Source organism: Carcharodon carcharias, chromosome 27, assembly GCF_017639515.1.
Source record: "Carcharodon carcharias isolate sCarCar2 chromosome 27, sCarCar2.pri, whole genome shotgun sequence".
NCBI lineage: Eukaryota > Metazoa > Chordata > Chondrichthyes > Lamniformes > Lamnidae > Carcharodon > Carcharodon carcharias.
Genome location: NC_054493.1, coordinates 14,989,814 through 15,005,979, shown reverse-complemented (window position 1 = coordinate 15,005,979; position 16,166 = coordinate 14,989,814). Strand labels below are relative to the sequence as shown.

General features: G+C 44.8%; 1 pseudogene and 1 gene segment (V, D, J or C); both read left to right on the top strand.

The window, feature by feature from the left end:
* Positions 1-351: 351 nt before the first annotated feature.
* LOC121270286 lies at positions 352-828 on the top strand. The segment is given in 2 exon segments: positions 352-397; positions 511-828. Coding segments are annotated over 2 exon segments (364 nt in total).
* A 4,025-nt stretch (positions 829-4,853) lies between these two features.
* Positions 4,854-12,308, top strand: LOC121270285 (annotated as a pseudogene).
* Positions 12,309-16,166: the final 3,858 nt, after the last annotated feature.

Here is a 16,166-nt window from a genome sequence, read left to right as displayed (position 1 = left end):
TTAATTTCCAGCATAGCTCTGCACCATCGAAAAGCCTAGAAACATTATATCTGTTCCTTCTCCATCTTGATAACGTCCAGGTGGACTCCATCGGATCAGGAAGGATTTCTTCCCCAATCCTGCACTGTAAATCCGGATCGATTCCCTCTGTGAGGTTAGTGAGTGTAATCCAGGTCAAAGCGCTTCGAGGTACTCTCTGCTCTCTCAAAACCTGGCGGTCTCGGCTCACCACAGGGGACACAGGAAGTGAGGTGTAAACATCCTGAGACAGAGCAACAGATTAGTGAGGGCGGGGATTAGAAAGGGTGTCTTCAAATATCGAGCAGCCGTTTGGCAGGGCGGACAGCGACAATGCGGCTACTCAGCATCTGGGCTGTGTGGACAGCGATTCTGACAGGTAATCGTGAAATGAATACACTTCATCTTTTCACTCATTTCCCAGGCATGTTTTCAATCAGATTTCAATAAGCTGTCGGTCTTAACTTTACTGTTTTAATACATTTTTTCCAGGCGGGACTCATGGAGATTCTGTCACTCAGCCACTCTCATCAGATGTTAAGACCGAAGGAGAAGAGCTGACTTTTGAACTGTAACTATGATACTACAAGGAGCAGCTATACGTTATACTGGTATTGGCAACACCCAGACACACAGCCCCAGTTTGTACTGTACAAGAACACTAATGGCAATGAGGATAAAGCAGAATTTGCGAAAAGTCGTTTCTCTGTAAAGCTCCAGATCTCCACTAAATTCACTAGTTTAACCATCTCGGGTCTGCAGCTGAAAGACGCTGCCGTCTATTACTGCGCTTTCTGGGACTCACAGTGATGAAAACCAGTCTCACCCCTGTACAAAAACTGCCTATGCACTGTTAGTGGGAACTCCTGTCTGTTGGGGTCTGTGTCGAATCTCGGGTAGATGAAGCGACAATGCTCAGTGGCGCTGTCAGCCGCTCAGACACATAGCGACAAGAAACCACATTAACCTCGGATCAAACTGCCACCCACCTGTTCCCAGGAGCGGCCCAGAAAATCAAACAAACTGCAGAATCCGATCGGGCAGACAGACATGGAAGGGAATCCTACCTGAAGACACCCTGTCTAATCCTCACTGGTTGTTCATTATCGCCAGTAAATCAACGTTAATGGAAAAGCGATACATTACAGAATGAGGGAGGTACTTGCAAACAGGGTGCACACTGAGGGCGCTCTATGCTTGGTTTAATCATCACCGGGCTGGACTGCACTAGTTATATAAATACTGTCGCTATGGGAGCAGCTCCCAGGCGAGGAATCCTGCGGCAGGTAACACACTCTCATACTCCCTAAAGCCTATCCACTATCTGCAAGGCACAAGTCAGGAGTGTGATGGAATACTCCCCACTTGCCTGAATGAGTGCATCTCCCACAACAATGAAGGAGCTGGACACCGTACAAGACAAAGCAGCCCTGCTTGATTGGCAAAACATCCATAAACATTCACTCCCTCCACCACCGACACACTGGAGCAGCAGTGTGTAGCATCTACAAAATGCACTTCAGGACTTCACCAAGGCACCTTCAACAGCACCTTTCGAACCCACGACTTCTACAATCTGGAAGGACAAGGGCAGCAGACTCGCAAAAATAAGATAGAAAAAGGTAAAAAAAAAGATATTGATGCATTTATGAAATTCAACTTTGGTTTATATTGTGAGTTGAGATAAACTACTACAAATCCAGAATTGATTGTCACCTGCATTCAAATGGAAGTATATGGACAAAGGAGAGAAGACTGTGTTCAAGGGAAGGCACTCCGTGATCTAACAAGTTTGAAAAACCTTCAGCATCTTAAAACTCAGCTTTGCGCTGTTTTATGATATATCAAGCAGGCCTCCCTGAAACTCAATCTGCAGCCTGAATTCTCCTCCCTCCCTATTGGTGTGAGGGAGCCCTCTAATGGGCACCGATTGGAACTCTCGGTGTGAGATTTTCCACAGGCATGTTTACCATTTATTTGTTATTCATTCATGGAATATGCGCTTTGCGGACTGGGCCAGCATTTATTTCCCATGTCTAATTGCTCCGTGAGAAGTGGGTGGTGAGCTAGCTTCTTGAACCGCTGCAGTCCATGTGGTGCAGTTTCAGCCACAGTGCTGTTAGGGAGGGAGTTCCAGGATTTTGACCCAGCGACAGGGAAGGAACTGTATGCAGTGTATACCACATGTATCACAATTGCAATGAAGCATCTCAGAGTGCAACAGTTACTTAGGTAGCTTAAGTACAATTGCGCTGCCTGACTGTTCGTAAAGAACATGTTGACATGTCCGTAGTAAACATTGACTATATTGAAGCATCTCATGATCTGTGTGGAAAACTGGAATATGATTTCACTGTCTGTGACGGCCATTTTGAAACACTTTGTAATGTTCTTTCAGGTATTTTATGAATAAAGCATATTTTCCCGAAAATATACGGGATCACGGGAGGCAGACTCACTAATGGGAATGGCATAATTACTGATTGCTTTAGTGACTGAGCTCATTTATTACGACCACCTTAGTAGGATGCGAAGAAGACAATAATTGATACAGTAGATAAAAGATTAAAAATCGTGGAAAATACTATCTGGAATGTGCAGGGACAAGAATTGAATGCTGCTCACTGTGGCAGCGGGTAATGTCACTGATGCAGTATCTATTCTTTTAGCTGGGAGATCTCCTGGAAATATGTCCTGTTGACTGCATTTCCCTTGTATTACATGCGACTGCTGAATTTCCACCACAGCCTTTTAGGGGCAGTGCCCAGATGAGCGGCTTTGAAGAGTAAATCTAGCCCGCTGAATGGAAGGGGAAATTGCTGGGGTGAAATTGTGATTTCGTCCACCAGGTGGCAGTCGAGGCCTAGAAATCGCCCTGCTCCCTGCCTGGAGCCGGTCTCACCCACTAACCAAACTTGGACATGCCTTTGATCCAATCTGTGCTTTCAAATCCCACTTCGCTCCTGGAATCCACTCGGACTCAACAGGTGCCATTCACCGGTCTGCAGGGAAATGACAGTCGCTGTCCCACTCGCCGGTCCCGAGGAAAAGAAGTGGAGAGTTCGGTTACTTTTGCTGACTTCGCATCCATTCTGTCAATGCTTCCACAATCCGTTCTAAGGGAGGTCAATGGCAGAGTAATTAATGCTGCGGAGCCCGCACAATCTCCACCACACCTCTGCTACAACAACAACCCTCAAACCCCCTCCGCCCCCACCTTCCGATCTGAAGCAAATGTGGCTCTTTCTCATTTTGGGGCTCTATTTGAATGGAGAGGAATGGCAGCGTGAAAACATCTGATGTGCTCCTGCTCCATCTCAGAAGGTGGATCTCTCTCCTTCAGGCTCCTGGGTTTCAAAGCAAACGCCACAGGATAAAACTTCAGTCTCTGCCCCAATGGCCAACCTAATGCCTCCTCAGAGACAAGAGGCTGCCTTCCAACTCGGCTGAGGCAGAACGGACGCCGGGTCCATGAGGATCCGAGAAGGATCTGACTCACCCACACACAGTTCTGTGCAAGGTCGCAGAAAGCATGAGAGTACTGAGCCCTGAATTGAGACGATTTACCACCAGAGTGCTTGTCAGTGTCAATTGGATTTCAGCATGGCAGTGTGACCTGAATTTCCGGGATTATGTGAGACACTTGCATTCAGACCTGGCAAAAAATGGCATCATCTATTTCAATTGGGATTATCCAAACTGTATGAAATTCACTGCAGTGCAGACACCATCGGTACAGGGGCTACCACTGGTACAGGCCAGTACAAAACCGTGGACTGGAATTCATCATACCTGTGTCCGCAAGAATGGCGGGACCGTCCAGACTCTATCTTAACCGAAGGAGAAGTTATGACATTGTCAGTATTGGGAGCATCGCGGCATCAGACGTTGGAATGTTTGGTGTGCAGTGAGACATAGTGGGGCCGAGACAGAGCGGGCCCATACAATAACCGCTGCGGGTTCCCATCAGCCAGACCCTACACAAGTACTATTATGGGTGGTTTCTTTCCACAGGCTTCACCTGTAAAAATGTAGCCAGATTCCCCTGAATGTGTTGCCTCCCTTGGGAGGTAGAATAGCATCAAGCCCGCCCAGCCTCCAGGGAAAGGGGTTCATAGACCATGGTGAGTGTGTTAATTGATTCGTGAGGCACAAGTACACAGGCTCCACACATTCTGCAAGGAATTGTCTCCTTGGGCTGCCCTGATCGTGTTACCTGTTTACTGAGGTACAGTCACTCGGCGGCTCACTCATTCCATAAGGGCCGGTTTGCACTGGATTCGAACATCCAGTGTCAGGCTGGTCTCTTACGAGAGTGACTCTCATAAAAATACTTCCCTCCACCCGGAGCAGAAGAAGCTGCTGGCCTTGAGACAAACGGACAGGTTCAGACGTGAACCGCGGAAGAAATGAGCAGGGGACCAACAACCGGCCTCCTTATATCCGGTGAACAATATCAACGTCCAGCCAATGAGAGCCGGAAAAAATAAACACGTGACCGAGACATTCAATATCCATCATTGCCTTTAATCAGACAATATTTTAATCTCTTCACCCGATTCCGTCTCTTCCGTTGTGAGCGGTGTCCCGTTTTTGTACTGACATTCTCATAGCAAACATACGTTGTGTTGCACAGTTGAAGCTATTAACGTCACCCTGGCGATGCGAACAGGAAGGTACAGAACAGGGACCCAATAACCCAGAGTGAGTTTTTCATTATTTAACTGGATTTTCCAGTGTTTCATACCCTGAATATTTTTCCAGGTCGATGTCTCTCGGACCTTGTGCTTCAACCTCCCGCTTCGGAAACAGTCCAGAGCGGGGATTAGGTGCAGATGGACTGCAGCTGTGAGGTGTCCGACCTTTATGCGATGCTTTGGTACAGGCAGAAATCCGGTCAGGATAAAACGAGCATCGACTGGCAAGGAGAGAAACGAGCGGTTTGAACTGAATCTTTCCGAGTCAGAGAAAAGCGGCCAATTGCTCATTGTAGACACGGGGAACGCCGATGCCGCGGTTTATTACTGTGCGGCTGAGCCCCACACTGAGACAAAAAGTGGCAGTCACTGTACAACAGCCTCGCTCCTGGTCACAGTTCCGGAACAGCGGCAGCAATCTCTCTGATAGCACAAGGCGGGCCAGGCGGCTCGGAGCGTGAACAGCTAAAGGGAGAGAAAGGCAGGACTGCCGCGGGTTGTCCTGTAAATCCTTTTAGAGATAGTCAGAAATACTGACGGTCACAGCAGAGAGTGTCGGACTGAGGAGGCAGTTAGTCAGTGCGGTCTTTGCTACGTGGCGAGCTTCATTGTCTGATTGTGTCCCAGGGAACCGAGAGATATCCTGAGTGTTTATTTTATGCCGTTGTGTGATGATTCTTAAAGAACACTAGTATAATTATACAGTAAAATCCGTCCTTAAACTGGCGTGTCCCCAACGTAGGCATATTTACTCTCGTCCCAAGTTGTGACCAAATAGTTATCTAAAAGAATGCGCCTGCGATCGTCTTGCGGGTGATATTTCACCCTCCTCCCTTGTGTCTTGTAGCAAAATGTTAACCAAATTCGAAACACAAACAGAAAATGCTGGAAATGCAACCCGAAACAAAGTGAAGGTTCCAGTCCGTGACCTTTCACCAGAAACCTGCAACTGCTCAAACTGAGCTGAGGTGGAACATGAAACCTTATAACTGATTCGCTCTGCACCGCTGCTTCCTGACCTGCCGAGTATGCCCATAATTATCTGATGTTACACCGCAAAAGTATTTGGATGGTGCATAAAAGCTGATAGATAGACTCGCTGCTGGTGACAGAGCCCTACCAAGTGAGAGTGAGCAACCATTCTTAATTTTAACTAACTGTGGGCCTGGACTAAGGGGAACAGCTGCTCCCTATCCACCCTGTCCATGCCCCTCATAATCTTGTACAACTCAATCAAGTCGCCCCTCAGTCTTCTCTGCTCCAACGAAAACGACCCAAGTCTATCCGACCTCTCTTCATAACTTAAATGTTTCATCCCAGGCAACATCCTGGTGAATCTCCTCTGCACCCCCTCCAGTGCAATCACATCCTTCCGATAATGAGGCGACCAGAACTGCACACAGTACTCCAGCTGTGGCCTCACCAAGGTTCTAATACAGCTCCAACATGACCTCCCTAATTTTGTAATCTATTCCTCGTTTTAAAAAGGCAAGTGACCCATATGCATTTTTCACCACACCACTAACATGCCCTTCTACCTTCAGACATCGATGGACACAAGCGCCAATGCCCCTTTGTTCCTCAGAATTTCCTAGTGTCATGCCGTTCATTGAATACTTCCTTGTCAAATTACTCCTTCCAAAGTGTATCACCTCATGGTAAAACAGAATTGACGGATGTTGGCGAGTAACCACAGTGCAGTGATATCCAGGGCAATTCACAACTCCTTCATTCTGAAAAATGTTAGAACCTGAATCTTCGCCATTCTTTCCTGAAAGACAAAGGTAGAATATTTCAAAAGTCAGGGGCTAACCCTGGAAGACACGCTGACTCTCCAAACCTGGATCACAGTCTCCAGCAATATCAATTCTCTTAATGATGTGGATTTACAAGTCTAATTATGACCACGGAATCATTGCCGATTGCCGTTAATATACCCATCTGGTTCACTAATGTGTTTTAGGGAGGGAAATCTGCCGCCCTTACCTGGTCTGGCCTACAACTGACTCCAGGCCCACGTTAATGCGGTTGAATCTTAAATGTCCTTGAACAAGGGCAGTTAGGGCAGGGCAATAAATTCTGGCTTAGCAGCGACGCCCACATCCCATGAACGAATAAAACAAATGTTTAAAGCATCCATGTTTTCCAGTCTCTCGGTGCGAAGAGCTTTCCCTGTGCACTGGCCAATGAACAGGAGGCGTTAGAATCGATCAAAGATAATCAGCACAGCTCAGAGACAAGTTAAACACAGCAGGGGTCCCATTCCAATCCCACACGATGCAATAATCGAAATACGGAGAACCACAAATGTTGCAATTCTGAAATAAAAGAGCAGGAAGTTCTGGAAAAGTAAAGGTTTGCCGGGACGGATGCCTCTCAGTGGAGAGAGAATCGGAGCTAACGTTTCAGATCGGTGAAATTTTATCACAACTCGAAATGCTGCCAGAGAAATAAATTTTAGTCAATGGTTTGGTGGGACAAGGGGTGTTTCATTGCACGGGGTCCGGTTAATCGTTGCAGACGATGTGCTGTTCATGGCGCAAGGGCACTCCGTATTGGCGGAGGGTAGTTCCCAGGATATTTAAAGCAATCCTTGTGATTTCCTTTTGCAGAACAGCAGATACCTTGTCGAGGGTCACAGGGATCAGACACAGTCTCCGGCATACTGGATAAGAGCGGGGCGCGGCGAATCTCCTTGTGTCCTGGGCTCACATTACAACTTTAACAAACACCACCCAACAAAAACACACGCACCGACCTCCCGGTTTATAACGGTGGGGAAAGGAAGGCGGCAGCACAATTGGCGGAAAGATAAGCTCCCCTCTCCCACTCCTCTACAGCAGAGTTTTGTGGGAGGGGCTTTCACATCCGGATCACAATCCAAATGGAGAGTCAGAAAATTGCAGCCTCCTTTTATAAACTTGTCACTTATTCACACAACACTTAGCCAGCGATCCGGGGACCCTGCGGTAAATCAATGATCTCAGTGAAACTGCCCTGTGCAAATCAACTCGATCCCCTAAAGTATTTCAGTCCGCTCTGTGGTCCGGTCTCCCAGTGCAGTCCAGGGCTGCAGTCTCCAGCTCACCGTCAGATAAAACCCTCAGCTCCAGGCAGCAGAACGATAGGAATCCTCTTTGTTTTCACCCTGTGCGTCTGCTTACCCAGTGAGTACCGACCAAACAAACCGACATTATGTGGTTTTAATATAAGGCTTCCCGAGTCCATTCCATTTGCAGGCACTGTCTGGGGTTTTAACCCCGTTCTGTGGTTCGGCTCTGATGGTTCATCAAACCTCTCTCTGTTTAATTTCCAGGCTCTTTCAGTCAGTCAGTGACGCAGGCCCCGGAAGCGGTGACCAGGAAGGAGTGTAATTCTCTCAACATCAGCTGTGTTTTCCATGGTAATTCTCATAGTTTACAGGATGGACATTTCTTCAGACAAACCCAGATCGGGACTGAGTGGGAGCAGATCGCCAACGGAGGGTGATTTGTTGTGTCGATGAATAAAACAGAAAATATTTTTTTGCTGGAAATTCGGGATGTGAGAGTGGAAGACACGGACACCTATTACTGTAAAGCTCAGTACAAATATGGATGTGGGTCTGTTTGGGAAGATAGTTATGCAGACGGATCCGGGACAGAGGTGACTGTCACAGCTGGTAAGTGACTCCAAACCGTGAAGTGTTGCAAAGTATCCGGGCGAATGATCGGAATGGGGAGGGTTGGCCTCGTGGTAATGTCATTAGACTAGTAACCCAGATTCCCTGTCAATCCTCTGTGTGTTAAACCTGGTTCAAACCCCAATGCAGCAGCTGGTGGAATTCAAGCACCAGGAGTTAAATGCTGCTCTTAGTATGGTGATCATGAAACTATTGCCGATTGTTGCAAGCTGCCCAGCACCCTGCTTTACTGAATGGAAGGAAATTTGCTGTTCTTACCTGGTCTAACCTACATAAGACTTCAGGCACAAAGAATTGTAGTTTAATCTTAAATGCTTTGTGAAATGATGACAGAGCAAGCCACTTATTTGAATCAAATGGCTACTAAGTCTAAAAGAAAAGGATAACCCATGGACCACTCCACCTGCATACCATCTGCAATCGACCTAGGCTTTGGAAATGACAATGGCAAACCTAGGCCTGTCCATCCTGCAGTGTCCACCTTACTAACGTCCGGAGGTATTTGCTAAAACTGGGAGAGCTTTCCCACATGTTTGTCAAGCAACAACCTGGCAGAGTAAAACTCACGGAATCATCACTTACAGGCAATGTCTTATCCAGCACCATCACTATCCCTGTGTATGTCCTAGGCCACCAGCAGGATAGACCCAGAATTGGTAGCGAGGTGATATACAGTCAGCAGGGAGTTGCCCTGGAATCCTCAAGATTAACTCCAGTTGGCTCGACATCTCATGGCATCAGCCCAATCATAGGAGGGAAACCTCCTGCTGGTTACCAACTATGCATGATCCACCACCTCAGTGATGAATCAATACACCTCGGTATTAAAAACGAACTGGGAGAAGTATTGTGTATGAGAAGGACTGCACTGGAATCCAGTCTGGATGCTGTGTAAAGTTTTAGATTCATAATTGAGAAAAGATCTACATGCATTGAAGGAAGTGAACAAAGTTTCGTCAGACAGCTCCCTGAGTTAAATGGTTTATCCTATGAGAAGAGATGAAGTAGTGACAGCCTGCATTCCCTCATGTTACGACGTGGCAGATGATGTGCGCCATGGATACAACAATTTTTGCACTCTCACCACTTTAAAATCTCTCACACTAACTCCTGGATTCAATGTTCTTCTGGTAGCCTTAAGATTGTCCAACTCCGAACTAATCAAGCAACTTCCAGCATCCCGCAAAGAACCCCCAGTCATGTTATCAAGTGGCAGGTGATGTGTGCCAGGTGGACCAAATCCACAAAGGAAACTTTGTCGTTCTGTCACAATGGTTTTGCAATCTATATGTATTACGGGAAGATGTATGCACTGATTCTGAAGTAATGAGACCAGCAAGACCTTTAGAGACTTTTAAGAAATTAAATTAGAATATTTATTAACAAAATAAAATATTTCAAACACATACATAAGACGAAAAGTTATTTACTACTATAGCAACTTCTAAAATTCTGAATTTACTTGACTCCCAGTTATACACCCCTTTAAGTCAAAAGTCCAAATAGATTTTTATTTCAAACGGAACCAGCAAGTTAACATAGCATGTACTTAACAGTGGAATTCCAAAAGGCTTCCCCGACTTCACTACCTTTACATAGCAGACATATACAAAAAATGGCTGAAGACTTCAAGAAGGTTGTTTAACATGTTAGATCTTACATGGTCCTCTCCTCAAATAGCCTTTCATTCTCCTATATACTGCTCTCTCTTCAACATGCAAGTTCTATTGTTCCACATGTCTTTGAAACTGTATCTTCCTCATAACATAAAAACTTTCATGTTGCCAATATTGTCAGCACCCTTCGGAAAAAATTAAAACTGACTCCTTAGCCTTGTTTATGTGGCTAATTCTAAACAGTCCAACACCACTTTGAAACACAACTTTCCTTCACACCTTAAATGCTAAGCCAGCATCCACATGTACATCTTAGAATTTTAAGCATGCTTCCACACGTAGCGTCCTTTGATAATTTTAAACTTGCCATGCTCTTGACTCCAAATGCAGACAGAACCAACTATACTTACACCCATTAACACACTGCACAATAAACCAGAAAAATATTTTAAAACTCATTGTACTTTCATAACAGTAGATTAGAGGAATATGAGCTGATCTCATTAGAACATATATTCTCAACGGCTGACAGGGCAGATACTGGTGGGTGTTTCCCCAAGCTGTTGTTGTAAACCTGTTGCATTCTATAGCTCAGAGAGCTGTGGATACTCAGTGGACGAGTGTATCCAAGGCAGTGTTCCATAGATTTTTGATTATTAAAATAATCTAGGAATATGGGAATGTGATGCTTACATCGAAGATCATCCACGTTATTATTGGCGTCGGAGTGGGTTTGTAAGTTGCTATGGCCATTCCTGCTTCTATTTGTAAGATTCTTTGCATTGATTTTTTAAATGTCTAAGAACAGGAATCAGCAAAAATGCACATCTCTCTGGAATGATTGAAAAGTCTGGGTCACTTATATCTGGAAAACAGAGAACCGGAAAGAGAATTCAGAGAAATCTTTAAAATTATGAACGGGTTTAATGGAGTGCATGGGGTGCAGCTGTATATTTGTGGATGAGTCCAGATCAGTAGGACATTAATATCAGATCGTCACTAACAGAACAAAGACATTAAGAAGAGAAATGTACGCCAAAACCGTCAGAATGTGGAACTTGATGCCACACTGAGTGGTTGGAGCAGATTTAATTAATGCATTTATGGGAAGGCTGAAAGTACAGGAAGGAGAACGGAATATGGATAGAAATGGTCAATTTGGTTTCGGGTTGGGGAGACCGCTATGGAGTATACCCTCAGCATAAATCACTGTGCCGAATGGCCGATTGCTTTCCTGCAGATTGAGAACAATGAAAAACTTAGAAAAAGCTCCGCCTAGAGAATGCGGAGAGAATCAGTCAATGTGCGGAAAGAATTGAAATATTCAGAGAGCCGGAAGAGGCAATTTCCAGTGAGTAACAGTAAAACCACTGCGGAAACTGAACAGACTGAACACAACCGACAACTGAGAGAGATTGGGACAAGTTCCCACGATTGCAAGAGATACAAACAGTGCAAAATAAATGTAGAAATAAAATGAAAGTAACTATAAATATTTCAAATTAAAGAGAAATGTGGAAAGATAGAATGATCGAAGAAGATAAACTATTAGACCCAAAGGCAGATGGAAACTCCTGAGAAGTGTTAAACTGAAGCTAATGGTTGACATTTCACCATCGATATTCACTATCTGTTTGACCCGATTGCTGTTGACGAATTGCAATCGCATTCTGTTGCATCTTGCTGTGCGCAGTGATGCGTTGCATCCGGGTTACTGTCGGACAAGTAGCTTTTGGAAACTGATTGTTTCACTGTTAATCAGAAGTTCCCTCGGATTTGTCTCTCACCGGGGAACATAAAAACATATCTAATATACACAAATAAACCATGCAGCGCGGAAGGATGACATCCGGCCCATCGTGTAGATGCTGCCCCTTTAAAAATGTAATCCAGTTGTTCCCACCACTCATGCATATTCCCCATAGTCCTGCATTTTTTCAGTTTCAGAACAGATCCATCACCCGTTTGAAAGTTACTATTAAATCTGTTCCCAAAACCAATTCAGACAGTGAAGCCCTGATCGGAGGAATTCGTGATGAAAGAGAAAATATCACCTCAATTCCCAGTGGATCACATTTCAGTAACAATGAGCAGCGTTAGAACAGTCTTCAAATCAAGATAAAAAAAAACACAAAGCTGTTCGCGCTATTGACAAATCTCCCATGTCAGCAGTAGCGAAACAAACGCATAATGTTCATCTTTCGCCCTCCAGATTCCATGCTCCTGATAACCCAGAATCCACCTTTACAAACCTCTGCTGCCGGTGACACCGTTACTTTACGCTTTGCACAGTGATACAGAAAACGGAGGACGCTGCACAAAAACTTAACATGTCTGATTCCAGACAGTGATAGAGAGCGCGGAAAGAGCTGCAAAAATAACTGAACATGGTGGGATTACAACACACAGTGATACAGAGCACGGACAGAGCTGTACAAATAGTTTAACATCGTGGGATTACGGACGCACAGTGATACAGAGTACGGGGAGAGCTGTACAAAAGCCTGAACATGGTGGGATAACAGACACACAGTGATACAGAGCACGGAAAGAGTCCTACAAAAACCTGAACATGGTAGGATTACAGATACACAGTGATACAGAGCACGGACAGAGCTGTACAGAAACCTGAAATGGTGCTCACCGGTACCAACAAACCATTTACCAAAACTTATTTCACTTGCAGCATTTCCAGATGGGGTAAATTTCACCGATGTGAAACGATAGCTCTGATTCTCTCTCCACTGAGAGACGCCCTAACTGGCTAACAGTTTTCCAGAATTTCCTGTTCGTTTGATTTCAGATCTGCAGCATTTATGGTTCTCTGGATTTCGATTATTGCATCGTGTGGGATTGGAATGGAACCCCTGCTATGTTTAACTTGCCTCTGAGCTGTGCTGATTATCTTTGATCGATTCTAATGCCTCCTGTTCATTGGCCAGTGCACAGGTGAATTCAATCGTGTGAATAGCTCTGCATTTTTCAGTAATTATATTTGCTGGAAGCCTGTTTGATCACTGATCTCTGTTATTAAAATATAATGAAATGGGGAATGAGGTGATATTTTATTTTACATCGCGAGCTCTTCCGATCAGGACTGCACTGCCTGAATTGGTGTTGGGGACAGATTCAATAGTGACTTTCAAACGGGTAATGGATCTGTACTGGAAATGTAAATAAAAATATAGAGCTATGGAGAAAGTTCATGGGCAGTGGGAACAATTGGATTGCACTTTTACAGAGTCAGCGCCTACACGATGGTCGGAATGTTACGGAAGGTGCTGGATAATTCTACTTATTATATTACAGTCCCGTTTCTAATTTCCTTGGTGGGAGACAAACCCGAAGGAGCATTTTATGATCAGCGAGGCAACCAGCTTCCAAAAAAAGCATGTTTGTTGGAGAGGAACACAGCTGTGCACAGCAAGATCCACCACAAACTGATGGGATTCATCAGCCCCGATTAGGCAAAACCGAGAGTGAGTATAAGTGGTCAAAGGTCAATCATTTACTGCGGTTTAAAACTGCTCGGGAATTTCTATCTGCCTTTTGTTCTATTTCTTTATGTTATATCAATAGGGTCTTATTTTCTCCAGTTCACCTTAATTTCAAATATGTGCACTTAATTTCATTTTATTTCCTTAATTTCACATTCCCTTTATTTCATGTATTATTTGTGCTGTTTGCGCTGTTTGCAATCGTGGGAACTTGTCCCAAACTCTCTCAGTTGTCGGTTGGGTTCAGTCTGTTCATTTTCCACAGTGGTTTTACTGTTACTCACTGGGAACTGCTTCTTCCGGGTCTCTGACAATTTCAATTCTATCCGCTCATTGATTGATCCTCTCCCGGATTCACTGGGCGGAGTTTTCTCTCAATTTTACATAAACGAGGAAGAAGAATGTGGAAGAGGGATGGGCCATTCGACTTGTGTATATAATCAATTCCAGCCTAACCCCATCCGAAACCGAATCGACCATTTACATCCAGCTCCATGTATCGGTCTGTTCCGTTCTCCCTCCTGCATTTTCAAGTGTTCCATTAAATATATCAATACAATCTCCAACCACTCCCTGTGGCAGCAAGTCCCACATTCTGACCTGTCTTTGTTTAAATTCATTTGACTTAAATGTTTTATTTGTCCTGTTAATGTCTGTCTTATGTTGACGGCTATTGCTTTGGATTGAGCCACAAATGAGCAATTTGTCCAGACTAAAACCGTTCATTATTGAAAATATTTCTTTGGATTCTCCTCGTGGTTCTGTTTTCTAGAAAAAAAAAAGACCCAGCCTGTTCAGTCTTCCCAGAGAGATGTGGATTGTTGCTGGTTTCTTTCCTCAGGAGTGTAAGAAATCAAAGCAGAGAATCCGATCAATAGAAGCAGGAGCCGCCATATCACCTTTCAAGCCTGCTCGGCCATTCAGTAATATCCTGGCTGATTTACAACCTCAACGTCACATTCCCGCAATCTCCCCATATCCCTGATTCCTTTAGTGTCCGAAAACCTATCGAATATTGTCTAGAATGCAAACAGATTATGATCACCCACCGCTCTCTGAATTATAGAATGCCACAGATTCACAACTATGATTCTAGTGAAGATTTATTTTCCTTCTCAGTTCTAATGGATGACTCTTTATTCTGAAGCTGTGACCACGAGTTATATACTCCTCAGTCTGGGGAGACACCGACCCAGAATCTGCCCTGTCAAGTCCCTTCAGAATATTACATGTTTTCATGAGATCACCTCTCATTCTTCTAAACTCTAGGAAATATAGGCCGAGGCGACTAAATCTCTTCCCATTAGACAATTCCTTCATCTCAGGAATCAGTCTGATGAACCTTTGTTCCCCTCCTTCCAATGCAGATTGATCTCCCTTCTGTAAGGGGACCAAAACTTTACACAGCATTCCGGACTGGAGTCTATTTCAGTCCTTCCCTCCATAAACCTCATCCACCACCGAGTCGGATTTTACGTTGAAAATCGCCCAGAAATCATCCAATCGTTCTCTCCCTTTCGATTATTTTTTTCTTGCTGTTTCTAAATGAGCATTCCCCTAGTTTATAATTGTTTCCTTATAACTCTCCTCTCCTTTATAAGATTAATACATCATCCTTGCTTTCTCACTGCAATGTATTGTTTCAATTAACAGTAATCAGGGAAACAGATAAATTACACAATCCCATCTCTCAACCATCTACATTCAATATAGGGAAGTGTCTGCAGTTCCAAACTTTCACATTTCGGTCTGAGGGCGGAAAAGGAGGAGACTGATTGGTTCTATGAAGATAATTGACAGAAATGGCGGGGACAATGTCACTAACTTCAGTCACTGATTGTCCAATAATAAAATTCCATCTGGACACACATCAGGATCTCTTATATCTGAAGCCCGTTGTGTCAATCTCCGTTTTTCTCCCGGGTCAGGTATTGAACGAGGCGCTGCAGGTCCCCGAAATAGCCGCAGTTGCGGTGAGTTTATTGACCCGGTAACGCATTCACATTGCGCGGCTCGGACTGCAATCTGCTGCCCAGGAGAGAGCTCTGTGACCCCGCTCCCGGGCACTAAGGGACAGACAGAGCTCCCTCGATCACAGTTAAAACCGGGTGTGGAGTCCCAAGTGTCGACAACCTGTGCTCATTAAAAGCGATTCAGAGTGTGACGTTCCGTGATGTTGATCGTGTCTCCGATGATCCCGTTAAACCGATTATGCCCCAGATTCCGTCAACTCTCACATCCCCCCAAACTCAACTGATATCAATAATAAACTGACAGTGGACAGGCTGTAACCCGGCGGGGTTTGGAGTCACTTACCGGCTGTGACAGTCACCACCGTCCCGGATCCATCCGCATAATAATATTTCCACAGTGACTCCGCTCTCAGTGTCCTCGGTACAACAACCACCGACACCTCAACCTGCCGGGAAATCATCATCAGACAGTAGAAACTGCTCAATTATTCAACGGATTGAAATAAATAAACAATATTCAACGTTTCCAAGTCTCTGTCTGTTCAAACTGTTCTTTGTGAGGCCCTGAGCTCTGAGTAAATGGTCCCGGGGACGAGATGTTCGTTTCATATAAACCGAGAAAACTATCAAAGATAGATAACTGAATGGCGGAAATTACAATGAAACGTAACCAGAGTACAGCG